Source organism: Rhipicephalus microplus, chromosome 9, assembly GCF_043290135.1.
Source record: "Rhipicephalus microplus isolate Deutch F79 chromosome 9, USDA_Rmic, whole genome shotgun sequence".
Lineage (NCBI taxonomy): Eukaryota > Metazoa > Arthropoda > Arachnida > Ixodida > Ixodidae > Rhipicephalus > Rhipicephalus microplus.
Genome location: NC_134708.1, coordinates 36,132,843 through 36,150,811, shown reverse-complemented (window position 1 = coordinate 36,150,811; position 17,969 = coordinate 36,132,843). Strand labels below are relative to the sequence as shown.

The 17,969-nt window shown below is 44.6% G+C and overlaps 1 protein-coding gene across 3 annotated transcripts in view; it reads left to right on the top strand.

Moving 5' to 3' along the window:
- The window catches only part of LOC142771663 (sodium-dependent proline transporter-like), a 55,843-nt gene extending 39,199 nt beyond the window's left edge, over nucleotides 1-16,644 (top strand). For all 3 annotated transcript variants that reach the window (XM_075873446.1, XM_075873447.1, XM_075873445.1), the window contains 8 exons: nucleotides 1,386-1,489; nucleotides 5,267-5,391; nucleotides 6,586-6,731; nucleotides 8,376-8,504; nucleotides 10,859-10,958; nucleotides 12,001-12,101; nucleotides 13,695-13,850; nucleotides 16,263-16,644. In XM_075873446.1, coding sequence (XP_075729561.1) covers nucleotides 1,386-1,489; nucleotides 5,267-5,391; nucleotides 6,586-6,731; nucleotides 8,376-8,504; nucleotides 10,859-10,958; nucleotides 12,001-12,101; nucleotides 13,695-13,850; nucleotides 16,263-16,550 — 1,149 coding nt within the window. In that variant the 3' untranslated portion in view covers nucleotides 16,551-16,644. The remainder of the gene's footprint in view (nucleotides 1-1,385; nucleotides 1,490-5,266; nucleotides 5,392-6,585; nucleotides 6,732-8,375; nucleotides 8,505-10,858; nucleotides 10,959-12,000; nucleotides 12,102-13,694; nucleotides 13,851-16,262) is intronic.
- The last annotated feature ends 1,325 nt before the right edge of the window (nucleotides 16,645-17,969 follow it).

Genomic DNA, 17,969 nt, shown 5'->3' with positions numbered 1-17,969 from the left:
AATGGTATAAATTCAAAAAGATATAGAAAGCAAAGAACAATTAAAAACAAGAAAGAAAGAAAAAAATTTGTTAGAAATAAGATTTTCATATCTATGAAGAGGAAAAGACAAAAAACTGTAAAACAAATAAAAAACAGATGGGAGGAACGAATTAGAAAACCGAAGAAAAATACAGAAGGCTGCTCAGCTCTGCACTTCCTGCAGGCTCGACACCACATCAGTGAAGCTGGCTGAATTTTTCTAGGTTACAAGAATCAATGCGTGAATCTTAGCTCCTTTACACTGGAGACTACATTCACCACTGTCACAATGAAGTACAACACGTGTAATAACTACCGCCAACCTTTGATGATTCCGGTGGATGTTATTTAGAGTCAACAATGTTTTAATATACGCGTGCATAACTAGGATTATAGTTAGGCTTCATGTCTACAGATATCCTAATGCACTCATGTAGGTCTTATATTCTATACGTGTCGATTGAAGATAGCGCTGCAGTGTAATTATTTTCTTTTAGAAGCTAGTTTTACTGCGACGCACAATTCGTTCGTAACGGCTATGTTGTTTACATTGGAAGACCGTATTTTGCATTATGCGCTAAAGTAGTTATGTGTACAATATCTATGCGATACCTGATGGTCTTACGTATATAGTGACACTTTCAGTATACGCGGTGCTAAACCTGTCCAGTATATGCTGACCTGTCAGTACACCGCTGCGTAAACAAGATACCCTTTCTTGTACAGGTGGAATCATCCTTGTCTAGAGTGGTGGAGCACGTAGCTGTGGTTGAGTGCACTAGCTTGTGGACGCTGTTGTCTGCAGCTGCTACCTTGCGTTAGCTACAAGTTTCTGCCCACGCTTGAACTAGCATGCGGCGTGAGTATACGATATAATTTGGAATAGAGGCGCATAGAAGCACACGGACTGTGACAAATCAATCAAGACAGGACGCAGCGTTAATTCAATGTCTTTTGCAAGTGATCTTGCATGTATACACCCTACCCTGCGTAAAGAAAAGTGAGATACAGAAGGTTAAAAGGTGCATACAAGGCAGTCAACCCACCAAATCAAACAGGTAGCGGACGTTACAAAAAACACTTTTTATGCACTAAACGTTGAGTTCTTAGTTAGCGCTATGCCTCTTCTTGATATGTCGTCATCCGGGTGATTATTTTCGCTGCTATCCTGAATGATGTACCATCAACTAGCCTATCAATCTGTCCTCTTGATCGTACCGATATCGTATTTGCATACACTTGCAGAAAACAGAAGCTGAAGTGGTTGGCTGGCTGCTCTAGACAAGTGTGTTTCCATCTGTACCGTTGATACTAGTCGCAGACTTGAAGGCATTCAGTTCTCCGCTGCACTCTTTCATTCCGCAGGTGTGGCAGAAAGCCGCCGAGCAAGTGCTGATTTCATTAGGGCTGGCTCAGGGCATGGTAATCACGATGGGGAGCTACAACGAGTTCTCGAACAACCCACACGTGTGAGTAACACGAAAAAAATATTTCCTTAAATTAACCCTTTGCAGTAAAGCCTAAGTGTAAAGCATGAAAACTCGGGCAAGTTGGTAGGACATAGCCGAATATACGAACAGCGCAACTTAAAAGTAGTTACAGTGTAACTAACGGAAGCGAAGAAACAAGGATAGAAAAGAGCGCTCTTTTTCTATCCTTGTTTCTTCACTTCCGTAGTTACACTGTGTCACGGACGGCCATTTTTTGGCGACACCGCGTCACGGCAATTAACGGGCGCCGTACTCCCCGACTGACAGTGAGAAACGGCGGTGCTTGAAAGGGAGCCGAGAAGTGCAAAATGGGGTGCTCTTCTTAGAACGTCGCCGCCGACGGTTAATCCTTTTGTAACTGTGGCGGCGTCTGCAAGGTCGTAGAAGGCCGCGGTATACCCCGAAAAAGGATTAGACTACGAGACACGCCGGCTGAGAGCTAAATGGTTGACCGTTCCCACGGCGAAAAGCGTGGGAAACGCTCTGGTGGCCAAGCCGTATGACAACAACCCGACAGGTTGTCACTCTCGCTAGTTGAGGACCCTCTCCCAATTAAAAAGGGGTGGGGTCAAAATATTTTTGGGGCGGAGTTTCCCATCAATTAAACGCGCATGATTGGACCCAGGTAGAGGTCTCTTGTCCCCAAGGAAGAGAGCGAGGAGACACGAGGGGGATTTAAGCGCAGGATTTTGCCCTGCTAGGCAGATATAGTCGCTGACCAAGATGGTGTAGAAACAGATCAACAAGCATCTCTTCTAGAAGTTTTTAGTGTGGCTCTGTATCGGCTGGCCACCTAAACTTAGCCGTTCGTCTAGTTGTGACGCGATATTAACGTCTGCAACGTAGACATCGGGACTTCGCCTCGAGTTAGCTCAACCTGCTCGAAGTCACCTGCAAGCACTAGCCTCCCGGAGCCACCAGCGTTGCAACACCGCCGACATCGCAGTCGTGCCAGAACTCTCTTCGACTTCTCGCATCCGATCGTCGGGGACACAACGCTACCGGTCATCACACGTGTGCCTTCACCTGTTTATATCTTCGAACTTTCTCCTCCGTCGTTATATTCTTGTTAGTTTGTGTAGTTTGTAATAGTTCTCTCTCGTAAGCTGATTTATTGTTTCTGTTATATATTTCTTTAGTTGTAACAAGTGTCGATGTATTTTGTTAGTTGTATTGAAGTGTTGTATTAGATCCCGTGTGCTGCAATATCACTAGAGTAAAGTTTGTTTTGTTTTCCCACGTCTCTAATCTCTTTACTGGCTCTGCTTGCGTACGGAACGACCCAACCTGCTGTCATTCCCGTCGCCGACTTCGCGCTGGCGACGCTAGAGTGGCAGCTTGTAACACACTGTAACTACTGTTAAGTTGCACTGTTGTGTTGTTTCTTCGCTTCCGTAGTTACACTTTAACTACTCATAAGGAGTGCATACGAGACTTCGCCACCAATGCTGCGCCACTTCACAAACTCCTTTCTTCGGTAGCGTCATACGTATGGTCAGACAAATGCCAAATGGCTTTTGACACCTTGAAACGTGCCCTCACATCTGAGCTAGTGCTTTGACATTTTGATAACGCCGCACCCACTCTCCTCCATGCTGCTGCCAGCGGACACTGACTCGGCGCTGTACATTTGCAACAAACAGAGCATTATGGCGAACGTGTGATCGCATACGCTAGTCGCACCCTCACAGCAGCAAAGAAAAACTACACCATCACCGAGTTGCAGTGTCTCGCTGTTGTCTGGGCCATCCAGAAGTTTCGACCATATTTTCACGGCCGCCACTTTACCGTCGTCACTGACCACCACGCTTTGAGCTGGTTCTCGACGTTGAAGAGTTTGTCAGGACGTCTCGGTCGCTGGATACTTCGTCTCCAAGAATACGAGTTCGACGTTACCTACAAATACGGCAAGAAACACAACAATGCCGATGCCCTTAGCCACTGTCCTTTAACATCCTCATCTGTCACTCCTGGCCTGTCGCCAACTGTGAGTGAATCCATCAAAGCGTCTCCATCAGTTCATTTACTGGCCGCTGTCGACTTTCGTTCTGCCTTCAACAAATGGATATTTGCATCCCACCAACGCAGCGACACTTACTGTCGCTCCATGATGCAGCACCTTCAAGGCTCCTCTCGTCCTCCCAACGTTCGCGCCCATCGACAGCTGCGGAACTTGAAGACTGAAAACTCCATCCTTTACCGCTTTGTCTTCCACCCCGAAGGACAGCACTGGGTTCCTGTCGCTCCTGGTTCCCTAAGGGCGCAGATTTCGGAGACGTTTCACGGTGACCCCAAGGCTGGTCATCTCGGCTTTCAAAAAACCTATGAACGCATCCGCAGTCGTTTTGCCTAACCGGGGCTTTCCACCTGCGTAGCGCGAAGTGTTGCGCCATGCTCGCTCTGCCAACGCCGCAAACGACCCACTTCCTCCCCGGTCGGTCTTCTACAACCTCTCCCGTTTCCTGACGCTACCTTCGATGTCATTGCCATTGACCTCTACCGACCACTACCAATATCAGCTAGCGGCAAGCGCTGGATTGTCACAGCAGTTGACCATTTAACACGGTACGCCGAAACAGCTGCACTTCCTTCAGGATCAGCAAAGGACATTGCCACATTTTTTTCTGGAAGCAATCTTTGAAATGGTGCACCACGCATCCTACTGAGCGACCGCGCCGAGGAGTTTCTCTTGAAACTACTCGAACAAGTCTTCCACGCATGTTATACGATTCATAAGATGACGTTTTTCGTGATGATGATATATATATACAGATGAAGAAGATGAAGGTCAAACGCTGTGAATATTGTGCTTACAGTATATTCAGTTATAGCCTAAACGTACTTTAAAAGGAGCCATCAGCATAACTCTATCCCACGCATGAACGCTCCTAATAGAGAGCGATAAACGAGCTTTTTCTTATAATTGATATTTCCCTAATTCAGCCACAGTCAATGTTGCTGACAAATGGGTATCGTTATTAGATTAGCACTGGTTGCAATGTCAGGAAGAGAGCTGGAGAAGTGCGGAGGTATACTTAAAGACTACTGTGACGTGCCTTTATCCAATGTTGGACAATTTTGCTTCTGATGGTGTCCTTGTTTTTGCTGTCATCTTAATGATGACGCTCAAAATAATATCTGCAAAGTATGTAGACGGGAACCATATTTAGCCAGAATGCATACATCACAAAACTTCATTAGGAACACTATAGTTTTTTTTCTCGACCGGCTTGTTCCGCCGATTAAAACTGACATTTCGTACGCTTTATTACCTATATCAGAACTTTAAAAACTTTATGTCCGAAGCAAAGAAAGCGTAGAATATGTCAGAAAAATGAAGTGTTGTCGCAGAATGGAAGGAGAGTTCGTGATGCTGATAGATAGATAGATAGATAGATAGATAGATAGATAGATAGATAGATAGATAGATAGATAGATAGATAGATAGATAGATAGATAGATAGATAGATAGATAGATAGATAGATAGATAGATAGATAGATAGATAGATAGATAGATAGATAGATAGATAGATAGATAGATAGATAGATAGATAGATAGATAGATAGATAGATAGATAGATAGATAGATAGATAGATAGATAGATAGATAGATAGATAGATAGATAGATAGATAGATAGATAGATAGATAGATAGATAGATAGATAGATAGATAGATAGATAGATAGATAGATAGATAGATAGATAGATAGATTCGAAATAATATATTGATGTTTTGTGGCCTGCCCGCTCGCAGGGACGCCTACGTCATCACTGTGGTCAATGTCATCTTCAGTCTGCTGGGCGGCCTCGTGGTATTCATGTTCTTGGGCAGCATGTCGTTCAGAATGCGGGTCTCCATGGTGGACGTCCTGAAAATAGGTGCGCTGTCGGCTGTGCGACATTCTTCACTGACCAGTGCACCGACTCGGCGAATTACTTTTTCTGCACCACTCGCACTGTGAGGGGTGTCGGTAATGGCTGTGCTCATTAGGCATATAGTGAGAAGCAGCTACGATTGAGCGAGTGTTTTACTAAGGCGATAGTATGTTTGCTGAAATTCCCTGATGCAATCGAGCTAACAAGCAAATAATTATCACAAAAGAGCTTAGAATAAGTGGCAACTTATTAGTGTTCTTATTCTTCGACAATCTTTAATACAATATTATATTACATAAATACGAAGGGAAGTACAAGAAGTCACCATTTATTACAAATTTACACTGCCAAAATTCACGCGACTACGAGAGAACGCACAAATGTACTTCCTAACATGGTCTTCAGGGTTGTGTATACAAACCGTTAAAACCAAGTTTGCATGATCAATGTTCCTTGTTCAATCCCCAGCGTACTTTTTTATTTCAACTCCCAACTACTCTAAGTCATCGACAAATGCGCAATTGATGAACTTGATGAACACTATAGGCATACTTGCTGAAAAAATTCTAATAAGCCCCATCCTCCCCTCCCAAAAAACATGGGAAGTGACTAAAGAACTCTACAAGTGACAGGGTGAAAAAAGTAGCCCGGATCCACTTGTTGTAAGCGGAGCTAGCACTCCTGATGTGTGCACCCACGTCTCCAACATTCGAACGCCACACTGTGATTACCTTGCGAAGCTGGTGAAAGCTCGTAAGATCGGGCCAGGTGATGGAAAGCCCCCGTCAGATCGGCCGTAAGACGAATTACGTTACGGCGGCTTCTGATGCAAATAAATCAGGCAATACAGTCACTTGATGAGATGTAGCTGCCGTTTTCTGAGGTTGGAGGTGAGAGCACTTCGGAGGACTCTTACTTTGTGCGCACTGGTGTGAGAGACAGCCGAACAGTGCTCGGCGGTGACCGACCGAATGTGACGCACGTCGTCAGAGTGCTCCACAGCGCTCAAAAAGGGCAGCATGAATTTGAGAAAACATGAGCAGAAAAGCCTCGTGAGACTTGACTTCTCCGCATAAAACTAGACTATATATTACTAGACCTTTCTTGGCGATAAGCGAAGAATTTTTCCGAGCGACAGTCGTTTAAAAAACGCACACCTCAATCGCAGTGATGCTGCATCTTTCACTATCATTTCAGGCGACATTAAGGCTGATGGCTTATACACAACAGGACTCGGTTTGGTATTGATGGCGTTCCCTCAAGCGGTGTCAACCATGTCTAATTCTACCCTTTGGGCGGCTACTTTCTTCGCCATGATCTTCTGCCTCACTGTCGGATCACAAGTGAGCATAACGCTCTTTTTTTTTACATATATTCTCGTCTGCGTGTACCCTTCAAAATCTCCGGGCAGAAAAGAAAAATGTACATATCTCCCCGTAAAGGGAATTCTGAGTATATGTGAAGCAGCCATGGGTCGAGTTAAAGTTTTCTAAAGAGCTGCTCTTTATTCATCACCGTACGCGTTCATGGTTGCGCACACAGTCGCTTTGCGAGCCCTCGCATTCGCCACACTCATGTTCATGTCTTCATTCATACTACTACGCTTAGTGTATGATCAAGAGAGGAGTTAGCACTTTGAATATACAGAGCAGAGCAGCCTCGCTAGATGTCTCCACTCATACTTCATACGAGCCGCAATGTAGCGAGCATTACCGCAGAGCCATCTAGTGGGTGCTCGGTGTACTATCGTGACTACGACGACGGACAAGGGATGAGTGCCGACCATAAGCCACTTTGCATCTAAAATGTGCTAACTAGGTATGAATGAAAGACGTCAACATCAAGCGGTGCATTGGTTGTACATATTATTAGTATAGATCTTCTTTGTCCTTTTCGTGAGTCCAAATCGGGAAACAAGTGGGTCGCCGTTGCTATAGACTACGTGACTAGGTATGACATCACTCGAGCGTTCCCCACCAACACCGCTGCTGACGTTGCGGATTTTTGGCTTCATGATGCCATCCTACACCACGGCGCTCCTCGCCAATTACTCACAGATCGCGGCCGCGCATTTGTCCCGAGTGATCGACGACCTTCTGCGCTCTTCCTCGAAGCAACACAAGTTGACCACTTCATACCATCCCCAAACAAATGGCCTGACCAAACGCCTAAATAGCACCATCGTGGACATGCTCGCGATGTGTGTGTCCTCCGACCACCATGACTGGGACCTGGCGCTACCTCACGTGACCTTCGCGTACAATTCTTCGCGCGACGACACCACAGATTATTCACCTTTCTATTTGTTTTATGGCCTTGATCCGACCTTACCACTCGGCACCCTACTTCCGACCACTACAACGCCGTCAACCGAATATGCACGCGACGCCATTGCTCGTGCCGAACACGCACGTCACATCACCTGCTCTAGACTTTTTCCTTCGCAAGACACCCAGAAAGCCATCTGCGACAGCTGGCATGTTGACGTTCGCTTCTCGCCCTATTCTCTCGTTCTCCTGTAGTGTCCAGTTCATCGAGTTGGCTTATCAGCGAAGCTGTTGTCTCGCTACATGCGTCCTTACTGTATCATCCGCCAGGTATTGACGTCACCTATGATACCCTTCCTGCATCTGAAACCACAAGCCTGCCTGCTACCACACCCAGTGATGTGCACGCCAGCAGGCTAAAACCTTACCAGCTGCCTTCTAAAGACCGTAATTAATGTGCAACGAGACAACGCTTTTACCACCGGAGGGGGGGGGGGGAATGCTACGTAGCTGACATATCAGCTATCAGAAGACGACAATGAGGAAGTAGTTTGTCGGTTATGCGTGCTGTCCTCCATCTTAGTCGATGCTATACGGATCAGTATAAAAATAGATTCTAAATAGACGCACCCCGTGTCAATTTAACGAAACAATATATTGACAGAAATGCGAAGAAGTGCTTCAAATGAGAACCTGACGTGGCTCGTATTTGCCCCGCAGATGGTGTTTCTGGAGACTTTATTGTCTCCACTCAAGGACGGCTTCGAGTACCTGCGTCAGCGTCGTACCACTCTCGCCGCAATCGCCTGCTGCGTCGGCTTCCTGCTCGGCATACCACTCACTATGCAGGTGATCGAGAGTGGATGTGGGCGCAGGACACGAGTGCGTGCACACTAGTGCCATCGCTGCCACGAACTCTCACTCACTGGATCCACGACTGACTCAGTCATTTCATAATTCACTCAATTGCTTACTCACTCTTTCACATCATGACTGACTCGATCAGTTCATAATTCATTCTCTCCCTCACTCACTCACTCCACGACCGACTCAATCAATACACAAATCATTATTTTCCTTTCTAACTCAGTCACTTAATCAAGTAATGAAATATCAATCAGTCACCCAATTACTCACTCATTCAGTTGTTCACACGCTTACTCACTCACTCTCTGACACCCCATGCATAGCGACACATGGTGAAAAATGTACCGGCAATGATACTCACGCAGAAATGAATGACTTCTCTGCATGCGGACGCATGATACGTAAGGTCGGCGACAAACGTTCAGGCCTTGGCGCCACGGCAAATGCGCATACTTGATAATGTGACCATCTACGAGTCGCAGAAAACACTACTGACTGCTGAGTATATGTAGGGAATACATTCTCTAGCTAAGCCAGAATTCAAACAATCTGTTTTTTTTTTTTTACGAAATGTAGAGTCCGGTTGGCTTTTGTGACTGAGTGAGTACTTATGGAAGCGTCTGCTTTATGGTCTTATAAGGAAGCTGTTCCGATATGATCAAAACATTTGGCCGCGAATGCCACATAGTGTAAAATGTGAATATATAACCAGGAACTGGGGCTCTGTTATTACTATTCTGTGGAACGCAAACCATGAACGATTCCTGGCACATGAGCTAGCCTGAAAGGACCACATCTTGAGTGCAGCGCAGCCTGACTGCACAATTTTGGATAAGTTGGTCATATCGAGCTCAGATTTGGAGTCGTCCTATTCAAGCTGCTGTGGTGTACCTAGTGGCAGGAGCGGAGCGGTGCTATGTTCGAGGATGCTTCTTCAATCTTAGATGCGTTATGCGTGCCAATTATTGTCTTCTGTTCAGCGTTGCACTACTTCACTCTGAAATAATAGAAGCAAATCTCCTGTGGAAAAATTCTGGCATAACTTTATTCCAAACCTTGCTTCTTATTTCATTTTAATTGGCTCATAGGTTGCGAGAACGTGCATTTTGTTTGAAAACTCTTGTTGAAAGCAATATAGCCCTAGATTGTGCTAAGCCCGGATGCACACGCCCCCTGTTTGATGTCATCCTCTTTACACTTCGCCTTGCCAAGCACGCTGGAGAGATATACGAGGCCTATGAAATCACTGAAGAAAGTCTAAGTGTGCAATATTTTTAGTCTATATTAGACAGAGAAATGCGCTACCTGGCGTGACCCCTGTGACTAAAAGTGTTTTCTAATCTTACATCGTGCCTTTTTCTTTTGTTCTTCGCGTATATATACTGGTTCCCCTTAATACATCTTCAGTTTGCTGTCAGCGCTTCTTCTCACGTCTTCCCTTTGTTTTGTCCCGCATGAGCGCTGTTTATTTCTTCTTTGAAAACATGTACCCACTAGCCTGCCTTTCACTGCTTGTTCTGGGCTCCGTGGCTTTTGGGCCTCAAGAACTTTCAGCAGGCATTCCTGTTACTTCCTATTTCTCACTTGTATAGATAACCATATACTCAATCAACGTTCGTATCACACTCATAGGTTACGTTACGCGCCATCGTTATAATTGCATACTATATACACATAGAATAATGTTATACTACATATATACTATAAGATTTTATACTATGTACTATATACACCTAGATGCAGCACGTCATTTTAGGCATCTTTACACCCATTGTACACCTACCATCGAAATCCTACCCTAATACTACCATAAACTCATGAGACAACGCTGGCACTACATCATCAGTAATGTTGCTCTGTGGCCACCCATGGCCCTTGCGCAACAAAACCCTACTGATCATCACTGGCAGCACCGCGACCCAAACGTGTACGACTTTAATGCATGTCACGTAGCTTGAAGCTACAGATGCGTTTCAACACTTCTGACGTCCTAACTTGTCTAATGTCCTCACTGAAATTTTTTTCTGTCTTAACCAGCTACGTGTCTAATCAAGAAACTGGTCTTCCCTGTAACTGACCAAGCGGAATCTCTTCAGAATGTCGTGCTTCCTCAGTCCTGCAGCACTAAAGAGCCACACACTTATCGATCTCTTTGGTATATTAAAGCGCGCTGAAAAAAAAAAGAATCACTTGCATCGTGCGTCACGAACAGTAGTCACACACTTATCTGAAGATTCAGAAAATTCAACTTTTATACGCAACTAAAAAATAACAAACATATGTGTGCTTGAGGAAGATTACACAGCTATATGGTTATTATGCCCTCGAACATGCAGGGTGGCTTCTACATGCTGACTGCTATCGACACAAAAGTCACCGACAACTTGATTCGGTGGATCGCACTCTTCGAGATCGGCTACATGGCTATTGGCTACGGTATGACTACTCTAGATATACTACAGCCATAACAAGGTGTAACTACAGCGCACAGCATCCAAGCTTTGTATTTATCTCGTTGAGTTGCTCGGAGCTACGCAACACTTAACATAGACAACTGAGGGTCATTTATTGATGAATATCTTAGATTACTCGAGTTGATGAGTCTCCTTTATATTAAGCAGGAAAATACGACGACATTTTATCTTGTCATGTTTTTTGTTAAAGTGGCGGTGTTGGCACCGCATTCTGAACTTTTTTAGGCATCTCGAGTTATTTTTTAAAAGATTGGGGAAAAGCCTAAATGAAAAGTTGCTACGTGAAAAATGCTTGGAAACTATGTCAACTTGCTTTGAAGACTTTTATTGCCACTATCAATGCTTCTGAGCGTAGGTCGAGAGTTTCAGCAGAGGTCTCTCTATTGTTTTCGATGTCACGGAATAAACGCACGTAGGATACTGAATAATAGCAACATTTGGGAAGCTTACCACAAAATGACATTTTTGTGTCCAATAAGAGCATCTCCTGCTTGCCCTTGCCACTACGTATTCTTTGTTGTGTCCAAAAATAGTATACATCAAGCCATCCTTGTGCTATTTCTTTTAGAAGTAAATTCTGCCCTTTACACCGATAAAACATCCATACATATAGGTGCACAAAACCACAATTTTAGTGAGTGGTCTAACTTGAGTCTTCATTATGGAGGAACAATTGCCTAAGAGTCAATTTCTCGTTATTGTATTTCATCTTTGTTTTTGATTATTTACACCTTATTGGTTTGATTGCTCGAACCTACGCGTAGATTTTGCTTGTCATGGTCTGAACTCCAACCTTTTTGTCGACCAAAATATATGATCCATAAAGTTTGTTATCTTGAGTAGACGATGCTCACTGATTTATTTCTTGATTGATAGATTGATTGATTGATCTGTCAACGTTCAATTAAGCATTTCTGTCTTGAATTTTTTGCGCAAGGACTAAGTGACCCTGAAAGGAAGACAAACGGCCGCAATTTCTGTTGTTTTTTTTTCTATTTTTTCAGGCATAAAAAAGCTAAGCACAGATGTAGAGTTCATGCTTGGTTCGTCGCCTGGCTTTGCAGTGGAACTTTGTTGGAAGTTCTTGTGCCCGATGCTGCTATTGGTGAGCTTACGGATCAATATTACAAGAGTTTATTCTATAGCGTATACCAGCAGTTGGTTTAATTGTTCCCTCAGCTGCCGTCTCTATAAAGAGGAGTAGAGAGATATACAAAGTGTAACAGCAATAAACATTTTCAAAGCATTGTTGTGGCTGAAACAAAACACACCATAACTATGACACAAATTCAAGATTTAAATATGAATAGAACAATTTATGACATAAAAAAAGGAAGAAGTAGCCCGAACAAACGACCCAGCAACGCGATACAGCGTATCTGAAAAAAGCGTGGTATGTTTTTATATAGATGCTCGCAGAAAATGATCATTATTTGTAATAAAATCAATAGCCCTGAAATGTCAGGTCAAAATTTAACACATGAGGAGCCTTAAACACCCCCTTTTAGCAAAAACTGGCAGACACATGCACTCTTTTATTATGCAGTGTTATTGTGATTGTGCTAATATGTGCATGCACAGCTGCGCAAAGTACCATCAGTGTGCTAACAAATCACTATATCTGGGTGATCAATATGATTCGATTTACGGTTGTCTAGCGTTCATCTCGCTTTATTAATGATCGGCGTGCTTCAATATGTACTGAGCATTGCTATGCGAACGGGGGGGGGGGGGAAGGGGGGCACTCTTTTTACTATCCTGAGAAGGGGGTGAAAAGTCGGCCCAATACATTGACATAGTAGGGAGGAAGGTGCTGCGATAAACCCACCTTCCCCTCTTCTATTAGAAACTTGCGCACGCATAATGGTACTGTGGACAATAAAAAAAGGAATGACGCATATTTAGAGTTGTGCTTCTCGGTGGTAAAGTGGATACGAGGCTGAGCTTCTGAAACAAAACAAACAAACACCATATGGTGAATAATTCCGTAGCACTCCACCATATCTTGCTTCATCACCATATATGCTTAATGAAAACAAAGATAATGAAGCCAAGGTAAGGCATAAGAGACCTGATCAGGTTGTCATTTTCCTCGCTTTGCTTTCTTCGCGTCTATGTCACAAATAGTATAATACACCTAAAAGCTAAAATTCGCGCCCCCCTAAACCTGTCTAGGCTTCATTTTCCGCTGTTTTTTATTAAGGTTGCGTCAGAAAAACCAGCCCTCAAGAAATATATTTTTTATTGATACTAATATAGCCGTTTTGACACATAAAGCATATGGGATCACTGCACTTGTACGAAAGAATACAAACTTTAAGGGGTCATTTATTTTACTGGACAAAACAATCATTAGACTTCGCAAAAAATTTATGGAAAGTATAAGGGACGTTAATTGTAGTAATTACAGTGTAAATGGGAAGAAAGTGACGCGGACAAAATGACCACTTACCGCATGCGGGAACCGAACCTGCGACCTTCGATTAGCGACCATCCGCCAGTCTAATTTATGGTGTATACGTGTGCATATCACCTTGGGAGTGTGAGTCAGCGGCGCTTGTAGCCATGACGGCGAGTATGGAAAACTCTTTGCTTTTGCAGGCTGGAAAGTTATATTATGTGTAGATTATGAAGATGTGTTAGAAAAACTGTGCAGTGCTCAATCGCCTCAATACGACTTCTTTTTCACGCTTACCAGATTATCTGCATCGGCAGCCTCTCCGAGGGTGGACCGCTGGCACTGGGGGAGTACGTCTATCCTGACTGGGTACACGTCATCGGTGCGGCTCTTGTCGCAGTGCCCGTCTGTCTTATGTTCATTGGCGGTGTCGTATACTTCGTCAAGTGCCAGGGGGTGAGTTACCAGGTGTCACCAAACAGTACATGCGCAGACACCATTTGAGAGCACAAGTGGTTCTGATATTCGGCAGATATTATTAGGAATCGTTTTATTCGAGACGAGCTCAAGCCGACGCATGCTGAAGATGATACATGCAGATGAGGAATTCGTTCAAATGATGATGACATATCCAGTTGTCAAAGAAGAGTCAGTGACTGCGCTCACAATATGTGTGCTGCATGACGTTGAAGTGGTTCTGACAAGCCGCGAAACAGACTTCGGAGACATTTAGTTGGCTCACATACTTTGCACCGCATCAGCTGTAATCCCACGGCGGAGGAAATTAGTGTATGATGTAGTAAGTCACCGTGCGCCCACCGTTTTCTCATTTGCGCTTTGGATCACGCTGAACGATTCGGGGGGTTCAAGGAGCCTTGAATCACAGTGAAGATCCTCAAGTAGCAATTCAGAGCAATCCTTGCAGCAGGTATTCTCCCCTGACGTACGTATGCAGGCTGGCTATGGAGACAACCTATTCAAGTCATATGTCACGCGACTGATTCGTTCATGATCATCACCGCCGTATGAACACAGCTTTACGGGTAGGGTTCGTCGGACAAATCTGGGGCATCGTGGCTGTGCTGCTCGGTTTCTGGCCGAATGTTGCGCAATCGAATGCCGACCACGGTGGTGGCACTTCGATGGAAGCGAATTGCTAAAGGCCCGTGTATTTGTATCTAGGTGCACGCTAAAGGACTTATGGTCAAACTTTCGGAACCCTCCACTACGGCGTCCTTCCATAGTCATATCGTGGGTTCGGGATGAAGCCTTAATAATATAATAATAATAATAATAATAATAATAATAATAATAATAATAATAATAATAATAATAATAATAATAATAATAATAATATCTGCCACAAGAGAAACCCATGCAGTGGCTATGATAATGCAGAGCCTAACCAAAAGCGCACAAACCTAATATAAGTAGATTTCATCAGCGAAAGAAACTTTAGGTAGCTGCTACGGCATATACAGCACGCACGACACGCGCTTCCCACAGGGACGTTGTTTATTTTTTCAATCGCACTGCGAAAAATTCAGACACCGTGTGAATTTTTGTTGTAAGGTATTCAGCAGAACGTTTGTGGACACCGGTCAGTGACGTACTGTAGGCTTCATGCAGAGGAATGTTTCCCTAGATGATAAAGAGACCCTTGAATTCAGATACACACATTCAAAGTGATGGAACAAACAAGGAACTTATGGCATAATCGAAAACGCAGGAGTGCACCAATAACGGCATTTTACTGCAGTTACTGCTTTAAAGGAATTTTTTTCTGATCGGGACAGTGCCTCTAATTAGGACCGACGAAATCGGAACTTGTGGCCCTTGGCCTCCGAAATCGTCCACCACGCGTGTGGTAGACAATCTCGGAGGACTGCATTCGCAACTGATTTAGCGAGTTGAGTGGAATATTCCAAGTTTTCTGCGCCAGGTATGACTCGGTCTGCGCCTGTTGGCGTACTTCGGCAACCAAAAAAAAAAAAAAACATGACCCATGTCACCTCGCATGTACAACCGCGTTACATGATCACGTTGCCGCTGCGTTAATGTCAAGGCCCGACTCACATACAGACTGACAAACAGTGAACCTTGATTCGGTGATCTCCGCACCATTGCCTAAATATTACCGTTACATTCCCCTTACTGCTGCATTTGCAAAGGTTAGCATCCCCGCCAAAATCACAGAGATGGACAAACAGTAGACTTAAGTACCATCACCGTCGCGTCACAGTCGATGATAGCATTGATGTAGCATTACGTCACCTACGTATTACCGTCACTGTCACAATCACTGGTGGGTATACAACCAAAAGCACATTCTTACCTCAGTGCCACGTCAGCGACGCCCCATCGCCACCACTTCTACAATCGCAGAGATGGAAGGTAGTGGCTTTTTTTTAGCACCACTGGCTAAATACTCACAAAGGCCAGCGAGTGATACGAAAGAACAAAAAACTGAAGAAAATGCATGACACAGGCTCCGTTATCGACCGAAAGTTTCAACAAAAACGTGTAGTATATAAACGGAGATGTAGGCACTGACAGTATCCTAACACTTCAGAGCCAACTTCTAATGGCACATGTGGCAGTTACAAATTGGTATCGTTGAGGGCAATTCATAGTTGGCTCAGAAACTATAGGTATAAAGCGATACCATTTTGTCATTGCGTCACTCTTAGTTTAAATATTCTGCGCTTTTCTTTAGGTTTTTTTTTTAGTTCTCAGAAATTGTTCGCATCATCCATTTTCCCCTGTTTCTTCTCTTATATGTGCTGGCCGTCATGAGTCTCATCCGGTTAGCCCGATTGGTAACGTGACAAAACATCCATCGTATCACCATCCCTGCGGCATTTGCAGAGTTGGTCCGAGGCTACGCAGCCACTGCCCGACTGGGGACCCAAGGATTCGGAGATCCTTACGCGATATCAACTTCTCGCCCTCGATCGGGCCGTGTTGCCATCAGACAAGGCGCCAGTTGCACATGGTCCCTGCAAGAAGATCTTACCCGTGTTGGAACCTTCAATGTCCGCCGAGTCCGACAAGGAGCCGCCTCCCGCCCCTGCGGGAGTTCTCGCAGCCCAGCCGTTGCAAGACGCGCAGCCATTGCTAAGCCCTGCACAGGCCGGTGGAGCTGTGAAGGAGTAGTTATAACGGCAATAGACCAGGAGGAATAGAGCATGTGTGTTCCTAATAATAATGTATCTTTACTATATTCAATTAACACTACTCAGTCTGCTTACGTTCCGTCTGTGATTTACTTTAACACGAAAGCCTCAAATGCCGCATCAAACGCGCGTATATACATATGGACCAAAATCAACGTCATCGGCCTGAGCGCAAGCGATGCAAAGGATGACGTAAATTGCGTCACCATAAAACGCCTCATGATGTCACACGTCACAGAAATGCTTGATGTGATATTATGACGTCATTACTTGAGTATTCACCTGCTCAAAATTGGATTTGTGGGGTTTAACGTCCCAAAACCACCATATGATTATGAGAGACGCCGTAGTGGAGGGCTCCGTAAATTTCGACCACCTTGGGTTCTTTAACGTGCCCCCAAATCTGAGTACACGGGCCTACAACATTTTCGCCTCCATCGGAAATGCAGCCGTCACAGCCTGGATTTGAACCCGCGACCTGCAGGTCAGCAGCCGAGTACCTTAGCCACTAGACCACCGCGGCGGGGGCACCTGCTCAAAGGGGGGGGGGGGGGGAAGATCATGGAAGAGGTGCTAAACCGCGTTAGGTTCAGAAAGCACTAAGTGTAGGCGGGCAGGATCAATAATTTCGCCGTGGCGAATCCACTTTATATCGACGCGGTGGCACGTCCCAACCTGAACTTGTTTTTCATACTTCTATTTTCGTTTTTCTTTCGAATAGAGAAGAAGCTGTATATAATGCGTAATGACAAAAGTTACTTTGTCAGTTGTAACCAGCGTAAATTTACGCCAGTGGTTTCTTTGGCGATGTTTACTGATCGACTGTGTTATAGGTGACCAAAATACACCCACTTAATTGTCGACTTCACGTGCGTGAAGCTTCCTTCAAACACATATAGTTTTCACGCCATCCGGCCGGGCAAGAAGATGTCAAACGTGCTGACAATGATCACCCCAATTTTCGTTGCTAGACAGCGAGCAATAACACATGAACTTTTGAGCTATTTGCTTGTGAAGGAACTGCAAAGTTACCTCGAAAAGAGCTCCTTTCTTTTCCTAAATACGGAATGTGCGCGAAAGATTGCACATGACACGGCAAAGAGGAGCTGCTTTCCTCCTTGTAAAGTAAAGCGCCTGTTTTTTTGGAGGGACTGCAGGAATATTCGCGCCGTGTGCAAACGACCCATCGGCGCCTACATGATCCTGCTTCCTTTCAAGTGGTGCTGTAGCGTAGTGTGGCGAAGTGGTTGGTGTACGCGCATGCTAACTTAGTGGTCGTGAGTTCAAATCCCTTGTATTAGCTGAAAATTTTCTTATATTTATTTCTGATTGTGGCGCTTCCACATCGATTGAACATCTAATTAAACGCGAGAAGCCTCTTCGAAAGGCTGGTTAAACC